The sequence below is a fragment of the Alternaria infectoria genome (assembly GCF_024043175.1).
Source record: "Alternaria infectoria strain BMP 0036 chromosome Unknown scaffold_31, whole genome shotgun sequence".
NCBI lineage: Eukaryota > Fungi > Ascomycota > Dothideomycetes > Pleosporales > Pleosporaceae > Alternaria > Alternaria infectoria.
Genome location: NW_026250720.1, coordinates 85,157 through 104,921, shown reverse-complemented (window position 1 = coordinate 104,921; position 19,765 = coordinate 85,157). Strand labels below are relative to the sequence as shown.

The window sequence follows — 19,765 nt, the reverse complement described above, 5'->3', positions numbered from 1 at the left end:
TGGCAGCTAGACAAAACAATCCACGGAAGAACAGCACTTCCGAGGTCGCATCCATTTCCGTTTTCAGCCACGGACGGCTCTCATTTGAGTCGCAAGTCAGTACCGACTTATCAATACTAGATTTCCCCTACCGCGATGACCCACTGCCTCTCGACTCAGGAGCTAGCACCGATAGCGCACGCAAGCTCGACAAAAGCATCACTCCAGGCTCTGTGCTTGCCGATGACCTGTCACAAGAAACGCACTTGCGAGCCCTCCAAGGCTGGCCAACGTCACCGCGGTCGGTCGAAATCTCTACCAGTTTACTGATCTGGTACATTGTTGTCGACATATCACTACTGGCGATGTCATTTACTTTCTTTGTTTTCGCCATCTTGGTCCTCTCATTCGATCAAAAGCCAACAAGCTCCCATCAACGAGCAGCTCGGAGATTCGAGCAGGCTTCGAATTGGGTGAGTCGAAAGCTTCCAGATCTCGCCATCAAGCTACTTACTGGATCCAGGGCCCGACGATCTATCCCATACTCTTTGCTTCGGTTGTCGGGCGAGCCACCCATGCTATTCTGCTTTGGAGATTTGAGAAAGGCGAACGTATTTCGACCCTAGACATACTAGCTGGCAGTACATCTCTCACTAGTACTGTTGCTTCACAATTCCACCTGCGGACGGTAAGCTACGTAGGTCTGGGCTTGGTCGCTATCTGGATGCTATCTCCTGTGGGTGGTCAGTCGTCTTTTAGACAGATAACTTTCGGTCCAAAACAGCACTCGGAGGGCGCAAGTTACACTTATGTCGTACCCGGACCTGGTATGTGGGCGCCTGACCAATTCACAACCGAGTCGATTTTGAACAGCTTCTACGTGGCCGCGCTCCTCAGCCCAGCTACCAAAGAAGCGTCTCCGCGTGATGCATGGGGCCATGTCAAGATCCCCAGAATCGAACACTATGAAAGCATGTCCAGTGCTGACAAAGACGGCTGGTATCCGACCGACAACGGCACGGGCGACTCTTATAGTTCATTCATTGGCGTGCCGATGAGTGGCTTAGACTCACCGGATTACGCCGACTACGCAGCTAAGATCGAGGCTATGTATTTCCATCCGAGATGTTCTGATGTTTCATTCCCGGACGACGAATACAATCACTCAAGTTGGATCGGGAATCTACACTGGACCGAGAACACCGTGGAACGATCCAGACGTTCCGCTGAGGAAATAAAGCCTTTCAGTTTCGTCTGGAAAACAAGAGCGGAGCCTCAGCCGGATTATAAACCATTCGTTTGTACTCTGGAAACGGCCTACGTCGAGGTCGAAGTCTCGTGTGCGTCACACACCACTTGCTCGGCATCGCATGTTCGACGATCTCTTCTCAAGCACCCGCCTGCTGCGTACACGCAATTAGGGCTGATTTACCGGGAGAACGAAACCATGTGGGAGAAAGCAATCGAGTCGTCTTCGGGGCTACTTTCTGAAGGTTACGTTCAAGACCCAACAGACCCGAGAAACCAATTACGGACATCGAAGGAAGAATCAACTGCCGAAGTAGCTGGAATACGAATCGGACAGATGCTCAACGCATACTGGGCAACTATGAATGGCAAAAGCGTTTTCACTGGCGCGTTCAACGAGCACACGACGTGGCTGGACCAATCCATCGCTTGGAAGTACCAGGACGGCAGCCAACTGATAAGCTCCACTGGGCCAAACATCTACATTTGTCCATTTGGAAAGACCTCAAATTGTAGCTTCCAGTCGCCCGGGGCGGGCCAATCGTCGACATGGAACTATGATCACTATAGTTTAGCAAGAACATGGGCTACGACGGGCACGAAACGCAGCAATGTGGAGGTCTTCCACGCCCACTACCAATGGGTCGTGGCGCTCATCATCTCTTCGACAATCCTCATCATGGCGAGCCTGGTTCCTTTTTTCGTCCGGACGAGGCTTTCGTGTGGCCCGGACATATTGATGAACTTCTCCAGCCTGGCGACTAGGGATAATCCTTACGTGGCTTTGCCGGCTACGGGGACGCATCTCGACGCAGCTGATCGATCGCGGTTCATGCGACATGTGCGCATTCGTTTTGGGGATGTGGAGGGAGAGAATGCGATCGGGAGGTTGGGGATTGGGCGGTTGGATGGCGATGTTGCGCCGCTGAGGAAGGGGAGGCAGTACGCGTAGAGAGCTCAGCAGGTGGCTTGGAAAGGGCGTTACGACACGGTAATGGTTGCATCATTCCGAGCTCATATCAACTCCAACGATTCGTAGTATGCACGAGCTAGCGATCATCTTCTGACCCGTACGCAAACCAATGCGTATTCTGTCAATCTCGAAACCGATTCATGAATAAAACTGCTATGGTACCAGAATCTCGTCATAGGATACAATTGATGCCATGCAACAACATGAACAAATGCATCTTCGCGAGGCCGACGCAAATGAGGAAATAAAAAGCGAAAAACAACCCTTTGGCCAAAAAGAGGAAATAATGTTTGACGAAGCTTCGTCACAGGGTAGGTTTGATTGGAAGATATGTCTGGCAAGCTCATGGCCATCTCCCGGATAGAGGACCAGAACGGTTTGTCAGGCCCGGTTCAGCTTCTGCGGACACTAAGGTGCAGTCCTATTTGTGTGTTACACTTGGCGCTGCTTCCGGTTCCGGAGGCTCGTACTCTAGCCGCCGTAGTATGATATCACGCTCTTCGGTGTGATCATCTTCGTGTGTCATGCAGCGACCCTTCGTCCTTTTGCATGAGTCACAAGGGCATTCCTCCTTTGAGCTCTCGACGGACGATATAGGTACTGTTCCTGGCTCTTGAACACCGGAAGTATGCGTTTCGCTTTGTTTGGATGTTCCAAATACACTCTCCACTGCTCTTCGTAGTACACCTCGACGGCCTTGAATGGATGGATTCAGTTCGGCTAGCGCCCAGCCAATCACGTTGCAACTCTTCTCATAGTCCCGACGATTGCCCTTATACTGATCTCTTGGAACCAGGGCCCGAGGATAGATGCAGTTATCAATCTTGAATCCATGAGGTAAACTCTCAACGTCAACTGTCTCGATGTCACGCCGGATGGTATATTCTGTTGCAACACCATCATGAGAGTATTCGAATGTCGCCCACTGTGCACTAGTCTGCTCTTGGTAAAGTCGCCCATGCCTGTGGAACGACTGCTTAATGTCTTCCATCCCTCCAGATTTACATCCTTCAGTGGGGGTTTTGGTGATTTTGCTATCTGATGGATCAGAAGACGATTCCCTGTTGTTCTGCTGGTGGTAACGTCGCCCAAGCCTCTGGAACGAAGCCTTAATGTTTTTCATCCCTCCAGATTTAGGTTCCTCAGTGGGGATTTTGGTATCTGATGGATCCGAAGACAATCCATTATCGTTGCCTTCTGCTTTCGAAGAAGACACGTCGCCTTCGTCAGACCGGGCAATGCTGCGGTCACTTGAGCCGTCTGTTGATTCATCATCAGAATCAACACCAGAAGGTAGTATGGCAAGAGCTATTTCTTCCATATGACGTGCAATATGGAGTGATAACACATCACGGTCCCTTGAAGTGAACTCGACACACAAGGGGCACGTCACTTCTGAGACTCGAGCATCCATGCCGTGCTGATCTTGTAGATGGTGCATCAGCCCATCGCCGTTCTCCCAAAAGACGCCTGTTCCGTGGCATTCGGGGAAGAAACAAGCGTATGCGAGTATATCATCAAACACATGCTTCCTAGAATGAAGCCATTAGCTTTGATGCAGCACAGGCAGTGTGGAAATAGTCAACTTACTTCCAAGCTTTGGTCCGTTGAAACCGCACCTGCTTCTCGCAGATCTCGCATACGAAAGGTTCGCCAGACCGCGCTTGGGCTGGCAGTGGTGGCACACGCTTGTGACTTGCCTCAGCCCTGCTTGACATCATCGAGGGTTCGTAGACACGCTCTGCTTTTACCCCCGCAATTGTTTGTGCTGGTACCGACGTACCCAAACCAGAGTCGTGGAAGATGGTTTTCGCTTTTCCGAAAGTGGTCTCTTGAAGCTCCTGCTTCATTGCTTCCCGTTGCAGACGAAGAATGTGATTATATCGATCCCAGTTCAACCTCCCAAGTTGGGCCACCATTTCTGGGGGAGCGAAAGGGAACTTTTCTGCAACACTGCTAGCGTAGGCCTGCTCCGGTAGGGTTTCTCCGATGTCTTTGATAGTACGAGGCTTCTCTTCGTCGAAGATTTCTTCAGCCGGTGATTCTAGGCTGGGTGCCAACATGACCAGTGTATCGATCTTCGTACGGAAGGTTTGACACATTGTCTCCGCGTCGTGCTCGGGCTGATAAGCGTAATCATGTTGTCGACCGATCATGTCCGTGACTTGTTCCAGAACAGTTGCAAAATCGGTAGACTGTAATATCTCTTTTCGATGATGCTCGCTGACCACAAGGTGTATCAAAGCTGACTCGAGTTAACGTTAAGGCGATACACTGGTGTGAGTGAAGTTTACTTACAAGTGCTCACAAATCGAGAGATGGATACAAGAACGGCCAGGCAAGTGTCGCGCAACTGGGGAGAGTCTTGAAGCACATCGTCGAGCTCGCCTCGCGGCAGTCCAAGGTCGGTACCCCAGAATAACAAAGTTGCGCAGGTCGACTCTAGAGAGATGTAATACCTATCGTCACTGTGTTGGCTCCTGAACTCCTTCATGATGAGTCCCAGCGTCTCTGTGAGAGATCTGAATAGTGACCCAAGGATTCCTAGCTCCTGTAGCTCGACATTTTGCACAGTGTCCAGGGCGAGCGGTTGTGAATCCTCGTCCTCCTCTTTCTTCACAGAAGAGTGAGCTGATCTAGCTTTGCTACTCCCAGTCGTTTCCTTCACGTCTTCGAATTGGGGTTGAGAGTCGACATAAGGCGTGGGCTTCTGGTCCGAGATCTGATGTACGAATGACCCGATGTCATCCACGAACAGTGGATAAAGCAACTCGACGATCTTTTCCGCGTTCGCCAATTCCAGGGCACGCTCGAACGGAATCCAGACACCTTTGAACTGTGTTGGCCCGAGTTTAACCACGTGTTTAGTCTTCTCACTCTTCAGCAAGGCGCCTTTGCGTGCTGCTGTCATACCAGCCAACGTGAGCAGCTTGGTGCCGTTGATCATGCGATTGTCGTCGCGACGAGCTACGGAGACACCCCTAGTCTCGACTTGATAGCAAAGACAGCCTTCATCTTTCCAAAGAGCTGTAGTAAAGTTAGATGAGGTTTCCGGAGGAGCGATTTTGCCTGCACGACCGAAAGGGACCGGTGGGTGGTTCTTTGAATCGGAATCGGAGAAGGTATGGGCGCCCGGAGACCTTGGTAGTAATTGTGTTGTAGACGAAGTTGTTGGCTCGATCGCTGGCGACGACGCGGTGTCTTGCTCGCGTTCCATTTCAGCCTGCCGGCGCTCCCTCATCAAGTCGCTTTCTTCGGTAGCCGTTGCATTACGACGGGCCTTTGGTGGAAGCATGGGCGCCGACTACCTGGCACACCCCGATCTTCACGCGCGGTAACCCCCCTCCTAAGGCTCCTGACTATCGCAACGCGCGCTTTCTCTCTTCAATGCCCGCTCTGCGTCGAGGGCATGCAAAGAGCTTGCCCAGATGTCGTTGGCGATCTGCACTTTGCGAGCCCGCTGCGCTCTGTTCGACCGACTGTATTTAAATTGATTAGAAACCAGCGGGCACGGTCAGTAGATGCTCAAGGGCGGGGAGACGATGGATTAGGACATGCGCACCAGCTGAGATCATGTAGCTTTTGCCAGGATGCCGACACGGCTGAGCAGCCACACGTGAACGGGCTGCGCATTGGAGGGGTATGTGCCGCCTATCGTATTGGGGGCCAAACTGCGCCTCGCTCAATCGACCTTGGAAGACGGGCATCCCGAGACTCATCAACTCCCATGTCTTTTGAGACTCATCCTCCACACCATGTCCGGCATCGAAATCGCAGGTCTAGTGTTCGGTGTTGTGCCCATTGTTGTCGAGATTCTGAAGTCATACGGTACGGCCAAGCGCACATTGGCGACCTTCTCACGACACGCGGAAGTTGCATACGACATCCAGCTGAGATTCGAAGTAGCAGCAGCAAACTTTAGCAACGAATGCCGCCATCTGCTGCAGGCTGCCATCGCCCATCCGAGCGATGTCTCTGAGATGATGGAGGACCCGACCCACAGGAGCTGGCAGGAACAAAGAAAGGAGATCGAACAGCGGCTGCGAGATTTGATGCAGCACGATTACGAGCTATGCGAGAGCATCGCGACGCGACAACGCGATATCCTCCGTGAGACACGGAACAGCCTGTCCAAGCTCGAGAATAGCCTGGGTAACGCAAAACAGTCACAACACGAGTTCGCACGGAAGCTTTGGAACGCGTTCAATACAGCTCGCAAGGAGAACGAGTACCTCCGACAGCTCGATTCGTTGGATAGATGGAATAAGTCGCTGGGCAAGTTGTGTAAGCAGAGGCGCAAAATGCAGAAGCGTCGCAATGTTCCTTCGGCTTGCATTATCCGCAAAGCCGTGCCAAGGAGCTACCAGCAGATCCGCGTCGCCTCACAACAGTTAGGAGAGTCCATTCACGACTCGTGGTCTTGCACAAACACCTCTCACAGTGGACACCAGGCGAAGTTATCGCTCGACGCCAAAAGCGAGTACGATAATGTGCAACTCGACGTTGTCATCGCTTGCCAGCCAAAGCCGAATACGGCAATCCAAAAGTATGTCAGAGCGGATAGTTTTCGCAGCCCGAAAGGAAGTAGAAACGCTGTTGACTAACGACGATGTGTAGTTCATCTAGCAACGTCCCAATATGGCTGCAAATTCGGTCCATTACATCCCTCGCGATGTGTACGGCTCCAACGTTACCTCCACAGGCACTAGCGAACGCGTTTCGTTGTGGGATCAACGACGCGTCGGAAGCTACGACCCCAACGCCGCCCATCAAAGCCAAGTCCAAGAAAAGAGTCCGAATCAATGATCCCAAAGACGACATTAAATGTGTTCGAACACCACCAATAAGCCACACGTTAGCAACACAAGCACAATCTTTTGTCATGCTAGACCTAAAGACAACAAAAAGCGTATGCTGTCATGTAACGAGAGTGCGGTCATCTACATCGGCATGTCAAGATAGCTGCGTGGGGTTTCTTGAAGTCGCAAAGAGTCAGCCAACAACCCGCTTCATGTTCTACGATGCCAGCAAGCTTGCGACCAACGATGTGCCTTCTTGTAGCCGGCGACAAGGAGCGCTACCGATCAAGAACCTGGTGCAACGCTTCCAGATCCTGCAAAAGATCACACTCGCGCAAAAATTGGCTGAGGCTGTTCTCCAATACCATTCAACCTCTTGGTTACCGCAGGCATGGACACTTCAAGATGTAGCATACTTCACGGATCAATCTCAAGCCGACGCGAACAATGTAGCCAATGCACTGGACAGCTTGCATTTGAGCAACCGCTTCCCAGATCCAACTTCGCCGGACGGTGTATCACAACAATCCTCGCTTGATCTGAAGCATAACTTCGGCATCCGCAACCTGACGCTAGCTAAACTCGGCGTCGCGCTACTAGAGATATGTGCTCAGACGGATAGCACGACGCCGCAGCTGGAGGGATCGCCTCAAATCCGTGAGATCATCGCCGCGAGAAAGCTGCTTGATGAACAACATCATTCGATCACGACTTTAGGCTCGCGGTACTTGCAAGTCGTGCGCAAATGTCTATATTGCGACTTTTCCTGTGACGATGACCTCCATGGCGAAGCGCTCCAAAGTGCGGTGTACACCGAGGTCGTGTGTACTTTACAGGATATGGGAACTCAATGGAAGAAAGTGTTCGGTCTTTGAAGGTTCGCGATGAATGTTGGATAGTATGGATTCGGTAGATAGCACCCCTGCGAAGCAGAAGAGTGCATGAGGTGTGCAACGTCGAGGTGCAGCGTTCCATTCCGTTTCCGATCGGAGCAACATTTGAATGACGTCCGCATCTAGCCCGCTTCGGGTAACGCGTGACACCGCCTTCGCGCTCCCCCCAAGTCCAGCTCTCGGTCGGTGTCTACTCCGGCGCGCATGAGCAAGGATGAGTCGATTGACAGCGAGCATTTGAGCATTCCGTCGGATAATTTCGCGCGAGTAAGCGCTAGGAAAGGGCGTAATGCTACTACTATCACGCAGGTGTCTACATAACTGTGTTGAAGGGCGCCTGCCTAGGTAGCTCAACCTTGGAATGCCAACGTCGTCACATCCCGAGGTCCCCTCCTTCTGCACATGCCTCGACGCTGAGAAGTTCAACTTCAACAACACTCGCAAGCATGGCACCACAGAAAGCGGAGTTTATTAAAGTGCCGACTGATAACTCAGATGGCTTCCAGACAATGCCCGTAGAGCCCTCAAGACGGTTGTCGGAGTCGGAGTTGCGTATCGAGAAATGCACGCCGGATGATGCTGAGAAGATCGTGAGTTACTCCATCAACCTTGACCCAATCTTCCGAACCTACCCAGTCTTTCTTACCTATACATCTCATCATGCTAACCCCCGACCCAGGCCGAGGGCCTCTACCTGTGCTTCCCAGATGACTGGTGGGCCAAAAAAGAGCCCCCGGAGATCCGCCCAGCAGGCGAGGACAGCCTCCAAATCCGGATCCAACGCATGGCCCAACGACTAACCCCCGCCATCACCGACCCTCATCATTGCTTCATGAAAGCCGTCTACACGCCCACGGGCTCAACAATCGGAATAGCAGGCTGGACCCTTCCCACCAACCCCTCCGTGCACAACCTCTTCCGCCGCAGCGCCGCGACGCATTACTCCTGGGCAAAGTCGCAAAACTGGAGCGACGCCGATCTCGATCTCATGTGGTCGCACGTCAGCTCCGAAAACTGGAGCGAGCGCTTCGCCAAAGACGATGAGGTGAGGAGGGAGGCGACGGGCGGAGAGCGGCATTGGTATCTTGCGCCGTTGCTTACGTGGCCGGAGTGGCAGGGGAGGGGTGTGGGGAAGAGGTTGATGGAGTGGGCGTTGGGGCAGGCGGATGAGAGGGGGGAGGTTGTGTATTTGGAGAGTAGGCCGAGTGCGAGGGCGGTGTATTTGCATGCGGGGTTTGTGGGGTGTGGTGGGGAGTGGAATATGATTAGGTGGCCGAAGGGGAGGGAGGGGGGAAAGGGGGAGGGGGAGGAGAAGGGGGAGGTGGAGGGGGAGGTGGACGTGGAGGTTGCGACGAAGGGAGCGAACGCTAAGGGTGCGATATGAGCCGACTCCTGCGTGATGGGACGACAGACGAAGCCGCACGAAGGGTATCATGTGAATGACATATGGCACTGTGCAAACCTTGGGGATAGCTAAGCAGCTACAGGACTAATGAAGAAGAAATAGTCATTTGACCTACTCCATAACCTTACTATCTATCGAACTTCGCTTGTAGGGCGTAGTAGCCTCCTCGTCCTAGACGTTGTTCCTCCATCCGTTCCCGATATGCCATAGCAGCCTTGATCCTCGCCGACCCTTCGCTCAGCCCCTTCCCCAAACAAGATATCACATCAATCGCCAGTTGGCCCGCGCCACCCAGCGCCTTCTGGAACGCAGGTTGCAGCTCCAGGTGTTGGATCTGAGCCATGATGTAACCCAGTATCTCCTCTCGCAGGGCATCACGCTTCGAAGGGGTATCGTGGTCTTGAGTGTTGTCGTTGTTGTAGACAAAGGAAGCCAGGGCGACGATATCTTCGACCCGCTGCGGGGTTGTTACGAACTTTTCTTCCATGCATAGTTGTAGTGCAACGTGGAGCTTGGACATGGCGAGTTTCTTCAATGCGGGGATGAGGTAGTAGTCAGCGAGGCAGTACATCTTGGCGTGGAAGAGGAAGACGTCTTTGTGCTTATAGTTTATACCGCCCACATGTTGCTCTTTCATGTGCGAGGCGACTTCGTCCCAATCTTCTCCATAATAGCATGGACATTGCTCCTTGGCGACAAAGCGCTCGTAGGGCGTTGGGTAAAAATGTGGCATATGCCACATTTTTTCAGGAGTGGTTGCTTTGGCATATTCTTCTTCGCTTATTGTAGGAACCCAGTCGTCCAAGGTCTCGCACGATCTAGCCTCCATGTCGACTTCGACTTCGATATTGGGGTCAATTTCGCAGGAAAGGACGTTGTAGTCACTGCGATATGCGTATTCGACGAGGCCCAGGAAGACGTCGCGTTCGACATGGGGCAGAGCCGCGCACTTCTCCCGCGCTTCCTTCATTGGGCCGTTGATAAGGCGGTCTAGGGGCTCAGATACCTCTGACATGATGCCGGCATGGACGGTGACGGGCTCGCGGGTGGCTCCTAAAAGGAACGTGAACTGCGCGGAAGATAACAACCTGGAATGTGTTAGCAAGATGTGAAGAATGTTGCAATGTAATATACTTACTCTGTGAATGAGGGTGTCATTGTGTTCGGGCTTTTGGGATGTCTAGCGGTTGTACGTGACGAGTTGAGAAGTTGTATGTGTAGGTAAAGGAAGAATTGGCGCCGCGATTTGTAGGCAGTGTGGCGATGCGCAGAGGACTGCGCCCCTTGCCAACTTTGGAGTGACGACAAGGTAGGCACAGACTCGCCTTACCCGCGGCCAATCAGGCCTGTAATGCCATTGGATCAGTGAAAGTATAAGAGGTTTGCGAGTACACAAACTCTCGAAGAAGTTCTTGTACAGTGTAATCCAGACTGTGAAGCGGTACTGGAAGTGTGAAGTCGACACTTCCCATTCACTCGGCACTGAATGGACGAAAGACCGGGTGAAAGGCGTTGTTGAAAGCAGTATGTTGTGCGCATCGCTGATATAATGACACCCCCCGAGGGCGACAACCTGAAAACGTGCTTCCGTACCTTCATCCGCATATCTCTTGACTCTTCATTCCAAATCGACCGCGCACGCTTGCAAATCCTTTAATAAAACTAGGATCGTACCTGACGGCATGGAGGTGTCTCTTGAATCAATGAACGCGCACTCCTCACACACGAAGACCTCAGGCATCTCGAAACCCAAAAGCTTCCTAGATCTTCCCGGTGGTAGGTGATGACGATGAGCTTGCCGGCACTTTGCTAATCATTGTTCCAGAACTACGTAACCGGATATATGGTTACTGCCTCTCAGGCGTCGGACTGTCGACAGCGCTCGGTTTGGGCAATGCATGCCGAACCACTCGGTCGGAGTACATGCCTCTGTACTTTGGCTCGGTCAGGACTCGTATCCACTTTGTGCTGGTAGAACGCTTCCTCCGGACATTCTATAGTGAGACGTCGGCCTTTGCTCCACTTCCCGCCTGTAAGATAGTCGTCGGACTCAGTCGCGATCACGGCTGGGGACCAAACACCAGTGTCGACCTCAAATGGGTAGGCGAGTACCTGCGTGGTCACCCCAAGGCCGAGGTCGTTATTGAGAACGGCCCGATCAGTCTTTTTGAAGCGATTAATCATGTTCCGTCACTCTTGGGATTCTGTTTGTGGCTTAAGGATATGGATGCTCTTACCCTATGCGCACAGCCAGTGTCGTGTCATGCTCCGTCTGGTGTGCGTAGGCACGCGATTGATTGGGTGTTGACATTAGTCATGAAGCCAGAGGCTGCGCGCCGCATAAGGTGCTGCAATCGGAACCGAGTGGACTACTTTGGAGGGATCTTGACGCGTCTGCGTCTCCGGGGTGGAATTGATGGAGAGAGGATTAGCTCGCTTGAGTTCCGGGTGTCTGGCGGGGGTGAAGATTGGCAGGTCAAGATGGCTATTTAGAAGGCGTGGTGAGGTGCTGGTGACTACGGTAGAATGCATCTTCGTGGGCTGTGACCAGAGTCGGTGTTACCATGATACTCGTGATGGTGATGTTGGAGAGACGTTCGAGGCCGCCCGCGGAGGCGCGCATAGAACGGCCGGCTAGCCGGATTGGAGCTGGGACTAGCGCCAATTTGCGCGCGCCAGGCCCGCTCATGCAAACATGACGGACTCAGTCTCGCACCACCACCACCATGAGGGTGCGATTGACGCCGTTGCGCCTCGTGTGCGTCGCCATAACCCTCGTGACCTTCCTCTTCACCTCCTTCGTCTTCCGGCTATGGCGGGGCGAGCGCGGTTACGACATACTACAGGAGCGGCCCCCTCCCGCTGGGCCCGCGCCCGTCGCTCCGGTGCACTTTGGTGAGGAGTGCTCGCCCTTCACCGCCGGCGTCATGGAGCGTGTCACCATAGTGCTGAAGATTGGCGCCGGGGAAGTCGCGACCCAGCTGCCGCTATATCTCAACCGATTGGGAAGGTGCAAGCAGGACCTGCTCATCTTCTCGGACCGCAAGGACTCGCTCAACGGCTTCGAGATTGCCGACGCCCTCGCCCACCTGCGCCCGGAGTACAAGTTCAACAACCCCGACTTTGACGTATACGACCGCATCCAGGCCACGAATAGCACCCAGGACAAGACGGAGGAGGGGTGGCGGCTGGACAAGTACAAGTTCCTGCCCATGATGGAGTGGACGTCATACATGCGGCCCGAGTCGGAGTGGTATGTCTTCCTGGAACTCGACACCTACGTCAACTACGACAACCTCTACCGCTTCCTCTCCAACTTCAACCCCAAGACGGCCCACTATTTCGGATCCCCCGTTTGGCCCAAGAAGAAGACCACCTTTGCACATGGTGGGACTGGCTTCGTGCTATCGCGCGCGGCACTGGACAAGATAATGGCGCTTGGCAGGATGTTTGGCGAGAACAAGCACTTCCCCGGGACACACTTCTTCGGCGTCGACGTCAAGAAGCAATGCTGCGGAGACGAGATGCTAGCGCAGGTGCTGAAGAAGAGCGGAGTCTCCCTCCGCGGATACTGGCCCATGTTCAACGGCGAGAAGCCCTTCAGCATGCGCTTCGACAACGAGCAGTGGTGCGAAGCCATCATGACGATGCACCACCTCGGCGAAGACGACTTCACACGACTCTCCCAATGGGAACAAGCGCGATCGCATCCCGAACGGCCGCTCATGTTCGAAGAGCTCTTCACAATGATCGAGCCACACTTGCAGGAGAGGGCCGAAGACTGGTCCAACATGTCCGAAGACGTCACATACCGAAAAGGCAAGACAGCCTCCAAGTCCTTCGACAGATGCCAACGGGCTTGCGCGAAAGACGGCCGCTGTCTCCAGTTCGAACACGACGGCATCGAATGCCGCCTCGGATACTCCATCCGATTAGGCCACCACCAGAGCCGCGAAGGCGAGCGCTCATGGGTGTCTGGGTGGATGCTAGGCAGAATAAAAGCCTTCAAGCAGGCTCGCTCGCCTTGCCAGGGCGCACGTTTCGTTCATTCGAATCCTTGAGCGCGGCTGCGAGGACGGGATGGACGAAACGACGACATGATATATCTTTCCTGCACGATTTTACGGCATTGTACGGCGTTTGATACCCCAAAGGCGTTTTTGAGATGGCACGCTATTGTATATATTGTGCAGGTTGTCGGCATATACGCCATGGGTTGGAGAGGTCATGGGTGGGTTGGCGGAAACATGCCGCAATGCGACGCAGAGTAATGGAAGAAATTCTGCGCAGAGACCCTGCGGCGGCCACGATCGAGCCGGCGTATGAGGATCTCGAAGATCGATCTTTGGACGCAACACCGGCCGCGTACTGTGATGATTAGCGCATGACGCGCGATCTAGTCGTACCTTACACGAGATGGTTGGGACATTTCCACACATCTTCAACCTCAGTCTACGCTTCCGGTGCTTTCGAGGCCCAACGCTGCTCGCGAAACGCCAAGACAGAAATGATGGCTACAAGCTATTGAAATGAAGGGACGGACCAGTATGTAACTACTCAATGATCGTACTTAATACGACAATGATCGATATTTGCAGCGAGAAGAATTCTTTCGCGTCTCGTTAAAGGCTCGTCAATTGGTACTGATGATTCAGGATCATGAGGTGTGATCATGCTCAAACACCACGAGGGATTCGAGCAAGCTTCTCATTGTACTCACGAGGTATAGAAACCTTCTCCGCGCAGCCTTTTGGACGTTCACGATACGACTACTTCCCACTTCCACCATCTGAACATGGAGAAGACTAATACAACAAGCAACCAAGGCAAAGAAGTCAACTTCGAGAACTACTTTGTACAAAAGGTTCCAGGACTGTACATCGCCCTTGATTCCAGTAACGACAGTCATCAAACTTCCGTAGTCAGGCATGACAAGAATGACAACAACATGTACCCGGTATGGGACTCTACATGGAAACAGGCGCCAGAAACTCTTCCCATGCTGGAAGACCAGGCCGTTTTCACCACCGGCGGTCCCCACCATATCTTTGCTGTACCCACAAAGCTGGAGAACACGGTTTCCGTGCACTACAACCCACTCGAGGGCCAGCAGACCACTATTTACATACACCCCTCCGACAGTGTCGAGCAACGCATCCCTGGGTATATGAGGACGCTCGATGCGGCGGACGTCTCACCGGAGGATCTTGCGAAGCCGATTCCGCCATATGACCCTAAATCAGGCGGAGGGGCGGATGTGCACCAGAAGAAGCTCGGTACGACGGTGGGGCCTGCTTCAGAGTACGATGGAGGTGACGACCAGGATGAAGCACACCCAGGTGACGAGGAAAGTGAAGAGGAAGACGACGGCGACGCAGCGATGGCTTCCGCACCCGCTATCGCTGCGTCAGCGGGTGCAAACAACTGTGAGTATACTGAGATACATGCATGGCCTCACCCCCAGGTACTAACGATCCCCAGCACTCTTCCTCCATGCTCACGAGCACCGTACGAGCTACGCAACCCTCACCCTTGACGAGCACTTAAGGACGCTAACCATCAACCCCATAAAAGCCAGAACAAACCTTAAAGTCATCAATCTCAGAGGCGCGGACGGCCAAACACCCATCACCATCCAATGCTACCCCTTTCAAGAAGGCCGCACCCTCCGCTTTGTCGATTGCGGCTTCAAGACTATGATCGACAGAAAGGAAGTCTTGTACAAGGAGTGCCATGTTCATCTTCCGTCGGATAAGTGGCATGCGGGTTTCGAGCATGGGGTTTTGGGTGGTAGGGACAGGACGGCGTATGGTCCGCATGATTCACGGCATGCGGAACATAATGCTGGTGTTTTTGCACGGTTTATGGATGCGTTGGAGACGATTTTGGGAGTGGGAAATGTGGAGAGGTGTAAGAAGGTGGGTGATAAGATTGTGAAGGAAGACGCGGAGGAGGAAGACAGTGATGGAGACGTTGGATAGGTTGAGAAAGAGGGAGAAGATCTGCTAGAACAGTAGGTTTGAACATGCGGCCTTTGCAATTGTTTGTACTAATAAGACTATCGCAATCATGTCCAAGCTGAAAAGCAGGTTTGTGCAAGCTGTGCGCCGTACTCACGACATAAGAGGCTCGCCTTGTCGCCTAGTTCATGCTGGTCAGTTCGCCTCAACCAGGATTTACCCTATCAGTATGGAGAACCCCGAACAAAACACTATGGAGCACGAGAACGCCGAGCATCGAACCGCCGAGCACATTACCGCCGAACGTCAGACCACCGAATCGGATACCACTCAAGATGCCAAAACAAAGGGCCCAGAAGAAGGCGCCAAAGATGAGTACCGGCTATATGACAACATCGCCGGGCTCTACATCACGATGAACCCTGCAAACGTCCACGGCCGCACCACAGTGATCAGACATGCCGGTACCGAGGACTTCTTAGTGTGGGACTCTTCATGGGACCACACCCAGCCATTCGCCGAAATGACAGTGGAGGTAGCCCGCAACGCGGCTCATTCTGCCCTGGGCGTTGTAACCGATTACGAGAAGCTGAGTCAACCGATTACAGTCTATCATGCCCCGGTCAAGGGTATACCTAGCATTATGCGATCCGAGCCTAAAAGCGCGCGTCTTGAGTTTGTTCAAGAGTACGCGAAGGCACACGATCCGGCACGGGTGACTAAAGATGACTTCAAGGGGCCTATTCCGGCAGCTAGAATGGGCGATAACGTTAACCCGATAGTCACTGGCGACTCAGCGTCCGGCAGCACCGGTGTTGTAGCTTCAGGTTTGGATGACTGTAAGTACTCTATACCACATCAGCAAGTTGGCAAGACAAAGCTAACAATATATCAGCGTTATTCCTCTATGCTCATGAGCACAACGCAAACTGGGTCACTCTGATCCTCGACTTACAAGACCCGAGCGCACCAAAGATGCAGCTAGGCAAGAACAGACGCGTCGATCTTCTGCAGCAAGACGATACCGATGAGCCCTTTCATATCAAATACTACGCCTTCAAACATGGATATACCCTGCGTCTCAAAAACTGCGGCCATACTACACAGATCAGAGGCGGCCCTATAGAAGGGAAAATATTCAAAGGTAAGAGCACGAAGAGCAGCAGAGCAACAATCAAGTGGAAAGAGTTTCACCTGCATCTACCGTTTGATCGTTGGCACGCTCCGTGCAAGCACGACACGTGGGAAGGAAAGTACAATGGTAGGGCGCAGGGTATGCACAACAAAGACTATGCGAAACACAATGTGGTCATGTTTCCGAGGTTTATGGATAGGCTGGAGGAGATTATTGGGGAAGGACGTATATGGATGTACAAGCAGAGTGACGGAGAGCTTGATGACATAGATGCAGAAGATGAGGTAGAAGAAGAGGAAGGTGAGGATAGCGGTGAGGAGGATGATGGTGGGGAAGCTGCTTTGGAGGGTGGCGATGGAGGTAGTGAGTAGAGTACAGTAGACAACGAGAACACTTGCGATGCTACATGGAGGAAGGATGTGCGTTGATGGCGGCATTGGCGTCTGACAAGGTTCGCGTAATATTGCAGTAGGCCCTTGGGGCATACACTGGTCACGGCCAGGTCTTCATCGCCCAAGACGGCGCGAACGATGTCAGGCTAGGCCTTGGTGTTTGCGCATGCCATTCCTGAACACAAAACTGCATTGTAATCACGACAGATTGATGTGTTGTAAAACCAATCACGACAATAGAGTATGATGCTGCACTGCAGATTCGTGATAAGATTGAAAGGACTGGCGAGCAGTCTAGGAAGGAAATCACCATGCTATCTCACGCCTCGGGGAAGGTATTGGCACAGCTTCGTCCCCGCCACTGGTGACTCCAAATCTCAAATAACAGTAGTTGGCCTCTGTGACATGCGGTGAGTGCTTGCTGCGAGATCAAGCGCGACAGGCGCAAATGTCATTCTGGACGATATGAGTGTGCCATGCACAAACTTGTCGCATCCGCCAAGTTATAACACTGCAAGACGTCCAGCTACGACGGTCGCTCCATAGTCATATTGCAGCCGCCATGGACTACAGCTTCGAAAAAGACCCAAGCGTTCAAGTCACCTTCCAGAAACTCAAATCCGCATTCAAAGACTTCGAAGACCTCTTCTCCGGCCACGGCAAAGAGTACTTTGCCATCAAACGCAGAAAGGGGCTATACATACGCGCAGACGAAGGACGTTACCCACACCACTTCACGATCTTGCGTGAGTTCAGTGAACCGCCAAAAATCCAAGTTCTCTGGGACTCTGCATGGGAAGAAGAGAAGGTAGACCTCCACAGGATGGAGATTCAACCATGGCAGCTTGCGATCGAAGTTCATGGCCTTTTGATCTTTGGAAACGAGCTCAAAGAGGAACTGACGATCTTGATCAGACAGGGCGATGGTGAAGGTACAAGACTACGCGTTTCGCCTATGGAAGAGGGGGACAAGTATTGTAGGATTATGGACTATGTGAGAGACTCGAACAAGAAGCCCAACGACTTGCGGAAGAATAAGCGGGTTCTTCCCAGGGAATTTCTTGGATTGGGGGATGAGGACGATGCAGGTAAGTCGATTCTTATTGGGTTTTAACGAGAATGAACACTCACTATCATTAGAGGGCGAAGCGGAGTCGAAGAAGGAAGAGGACACATAATGGCAGGGCATTTGCGGTATCACTCAGGCGTCGACATCTCATTCGCACGGGTGATGACGACCACGAGCTCATGGTGTAGTTAGTATCGGGGGAGCTGTTAGTAGCTAGGTTGACTTCCATCGCATTTGTGCCATAGCTGCTGTGTCAAAGCAAATGTGAGTAGCTCATTGTACGTACCGAATGGAAGATGCCTAGTCTGCGCAAAACCGAGGTGTGTTGTACATGCCTGATGGAGCGTAAGACGGGACGACGGGTGACAAAACCGTATGGAGCGCATGGTTTGCTGATGTCGCGACGTTTGAAGACCGCCTGCTATGATCCAAGTGATCAATTACTGGGGTCAGCTTGACCTGACGCATGTGTGCTATCATCAAACTCACAACAAGGCCGACCATATAGAACGGCGCCTCAACCCAGGCTGTCACAGTTCTTCAACAGCTCAGTCAACTTAGACAATACGACAACAAGATGGCAGAAATGTACTATGTCCTTGATATCCCAGGAGTGTACCTCAGGACCGATTTCGCAGAGAGCCAGGTACGCATAGCAGTTTTGCAAGAGGACTCTGCAGACACCGGAGGAGCCCCCTTGTACGTGGTCTGGGACTCTCTATGGGAGTTTCCTGGTGTAGTCGATCATGAGACAGTGGACTTGTCGGGCACAGATGGCCTACGCGTACACAACCTCCTGGTCATCGAAGAGGAACTCTATGTGGGCGTAACGATCTTGAGTCAGCCACCGGGAAAAGAGGAACGCCGTTTGCATGTCTACCCTATGGGCGACTTTTACGGGAGGGTTCTCAACTATACCAAGGACAACGATGCCTTCCAAAATCCCAAGCTTCGATACAGGATGATACCTTGGCAACTATTCACGCCCATGGTAGAGGTTCCAGAGGAGGACGAGAAGGATGAGGAGGAGGCTGAAGAGGCTGAAGAGGTTGAAGAGGCTGAAGAGGCTGAAGGTAAGACAGCGCGAGTGCCTCGTTCTTTCATCGCTGACGAAGACGTAGCAGAGTCCAGTGAAGATGAAGACAACGAGATCGAGACCACACATGTATGCGTCCGTCGGCACGGCACAAAAACGTACTACCTCATCATCAAAGACGGCAAGCTCTTCCTCGTCCCCTTCGACCACGCGCCAGACTGGAATCGCATGCTGGAAGAGAAGCCAAAAGTCTCCGGTAAGCTGCTCAGGTTCGGCAACCAATGTAAGTCGTACCAGATCCCGTGTCTTCAAACGTCGCTAAAAGTTTCCAAAGCCAGCGTTGAGGTCTCCCAGTTTCCCAAGGGCTACGCCATCCACATGGTCAACTGTGGTCTCAAATCCAAGAAGAAGAAGGCGAATACTGCAGTCGGAGACCCGAAACGAGAGGCGGTGGATGACAATACTTTCTACCTCCTGCACCCAGCGACGAACACTCTTACCCACCGCGATTACAAAATGTTCACGAACAGGCAGGGTAACACGGTCGTAGAGGGGAAGAACTACCCACAGTGGCACACCGGCATTGCGCAGCACAATGCGAATGTGTTGGAGAAGTTCCTCGATGAGTTGAAGGCCCTGGTGACGAACGCTGCCGGCTCATGGACCGACAACAGGCATTGGTCGCGACATCGTAGGCATTGATCGCGACATCGTGGTGGTGCGGAGATCCAAAGGGGCCGGCGAGGTGGACATAAAATGGGCCTCGTGGGTGTTTTGGCATGTATCCAGTCATCCAATCTTGTCGAGAAATGCGCAGCCAAAACCACAATAAAAGCGTAAACGTGAATCGCGTCGCAAAGTGATGTGACAAGGAAG

The 19,765-nt window shown here is 52.8% G+C and overlaps 10 protein-coding genes across 10 annotated transcripts; 8 read left to right on the top strand and 2 right to left on the bottom strand.

Annotated features, from left to right (window-relative positions):
• Positions 1–3,786: 3,786 nt before the first annotated feature.
• Positions 3,787–5,147, bottom strand: J4E92_010087 (uncharacterized protein; the record flags this gene model as incomplete). Its single annotated transcript, XM_051501428.1, has 2 exons — positions 3,787–4,445; positions 4,499–5,147. The coding sequence occupies 2 exons, from the start codon at positions 5,145–5,147 to the stop codon at positions 3,787–3,789; spliced, it is 1,308 nt and encodes a 435-aa protein (XP_051348357.1).
• Positions 5,148–5,955: 808 nt separating this feature from the next.
• On the top strand, positions 5,956–6,804 carry J4E92_010086 (uncharacterized protein; the record flags this gene model as incomplete). The annotated part of the gene is made up of 1 exon (XM_051501427.1): positions 5,956–6,804. One exon carries the CDS (start codon positions 5,956–5,958, stop codon positions 6,802–6,804), a length of 849 nt encoding a protein of 282 aa, XP_051348356.1.
• A 407-nt stretch (positions 6,805–7,211) lies between these two features.
• On the top strand, positions 7,212–7,874 carry J4E92_010085 (uncharacterized protein; the record flags this gene model as incomplete). The annotated part of the gene is made up of 1 exon (XM_051501426.1): positions 7,212–7,874. The coding sequence occupies one exon, from the start codon at positions 7,212–7,214 to the stop codon at positions 7,872–7,874; it is 663 nt and encodes a 220-aa protein (XP_051348355.1).
• A 464-nt stretch (positions 7,875–8,338) lies between these two features.
• On the top strand, positions 8,339–9,276 carry J4E92_010084 (uncharacterized protein; the record flags this gene model as incomplete). The annotated part of the gene is made up of 2 exons (XM_051501425.1): positions 8,339–8,482; positions 8,572–9,276. 2 exons carry the CDS (start codon positions 8,339–8,341, stop codon positions 9,274–9,276), a joined length of 849 nt encoding a protein of 282 aa, XP_051348354.1.
• Positions 9,277–9,424: 148 nt separating this feature from the next.
• J4E92_010083 (uncharacterized protein) lies at positions 9,425–10,455 on the bottom strand (the record flags this gene model as incomplete). Its single annotated transcript, XM_051501424.1, has 2 exons — positions 9,425–10,385; positions 10,436–10,455. The coding sequence occupies 2 exons, from the start codon at positions 10,453–10,455 to the stop codon at positions 9,425–9,427; spliced, it is 981 nt and encodes a 326-aa protein (XP_051348353.1).
• Positions 10,456–12,023: 1,568 nt separating this feature from the next.
• On the top strand, positions 12,024–13,358 carry J4E92_010082 (uncharacterized protein; the record flags this gene model as incomplete). Its single annotated transcript, XM_051501423.1, has 1 exon — positions 12,024–13,358. The coding sequence occupies one exon, from the start codon at positions 12,024–12,026 to the stop codon at positions 13,356–13,358; it is 1,335 nt and encodes a 444-aa protein (XP_051348352.1).
• A 734-nt stretch (positions 13,359–14,092) lies between these two features.
• J4E92_010081 (uncharacterized protein) lies at positions 14,093–15,278 on the top strand (the record flags this gene model as incomplete). Its single annotated transcript, XM_051501422.1, has 2 exons — positions 14,093–14,723; positions 14,779–15,278. 2 exons carry the CDS (start codon positions 14,093–14,095, stop codon positions 15,276–15,278), a joined length of 1,131 nt encoding a protein of 376 aa, XP_051348351.1.
• Positions 15,279–15,366: 88 nt separating this feature from the next.
• On the top strand, positions 15,367–16,763 carry J4E92_010080 (uncharacterized protein; the record flags this gene model as incomplete). The annotated part of the gene is made up of 2 exons (XM_051501421.1): positions 15,367–16,096; positions 16,153–16,763. 2 exons carry the CDS (start codon positions 15,367–15,369, stop codon positions 16,761–16,763), a joined length of 1,341 nt encoding a protein of 446 aa, XP_051348350.1.
• A 426-nt stretch (positions 16,764–17,189) lies between these two features.
• On the top strand, positions 17,190–17,898 carry J4E92_010079 (uncharacterized protein; the record flags this gene model as incomplete). The annotated part of the gene is made up of 2 exons (XM_051501420.1): positions 17,190–17,194; positions 17,331–17,898. 2 exons carry the CDS (start codon positions 17,190–17,192, stop codon positions 17,896–17,898), a joined length of 573 nt encoding a protein of 190 aa, XP_051348349.1.
• A 293-nt stretch (positions 17,899–18,191) lies between these two features.
• On the top strand, positions 18,192–19,591 carry J4E92_010078 (uncharacterized protein; the record flags this gene model as incomplete). The annotated part of the gene is made up of 2 exons (XM_051501419.1): positions 18,192–18,198; positions 18,390–19,591. 2 exons carry the CDS (start codon positions 18,192–18,194, stop codon positions 19,589–19,591), a joined length of 1,209 nt encoding a protein of 402 aa, XP_051348348.1.
• Between the last annotated feature and the right edge of the window lie 174 nt (positions 19,592–19,765).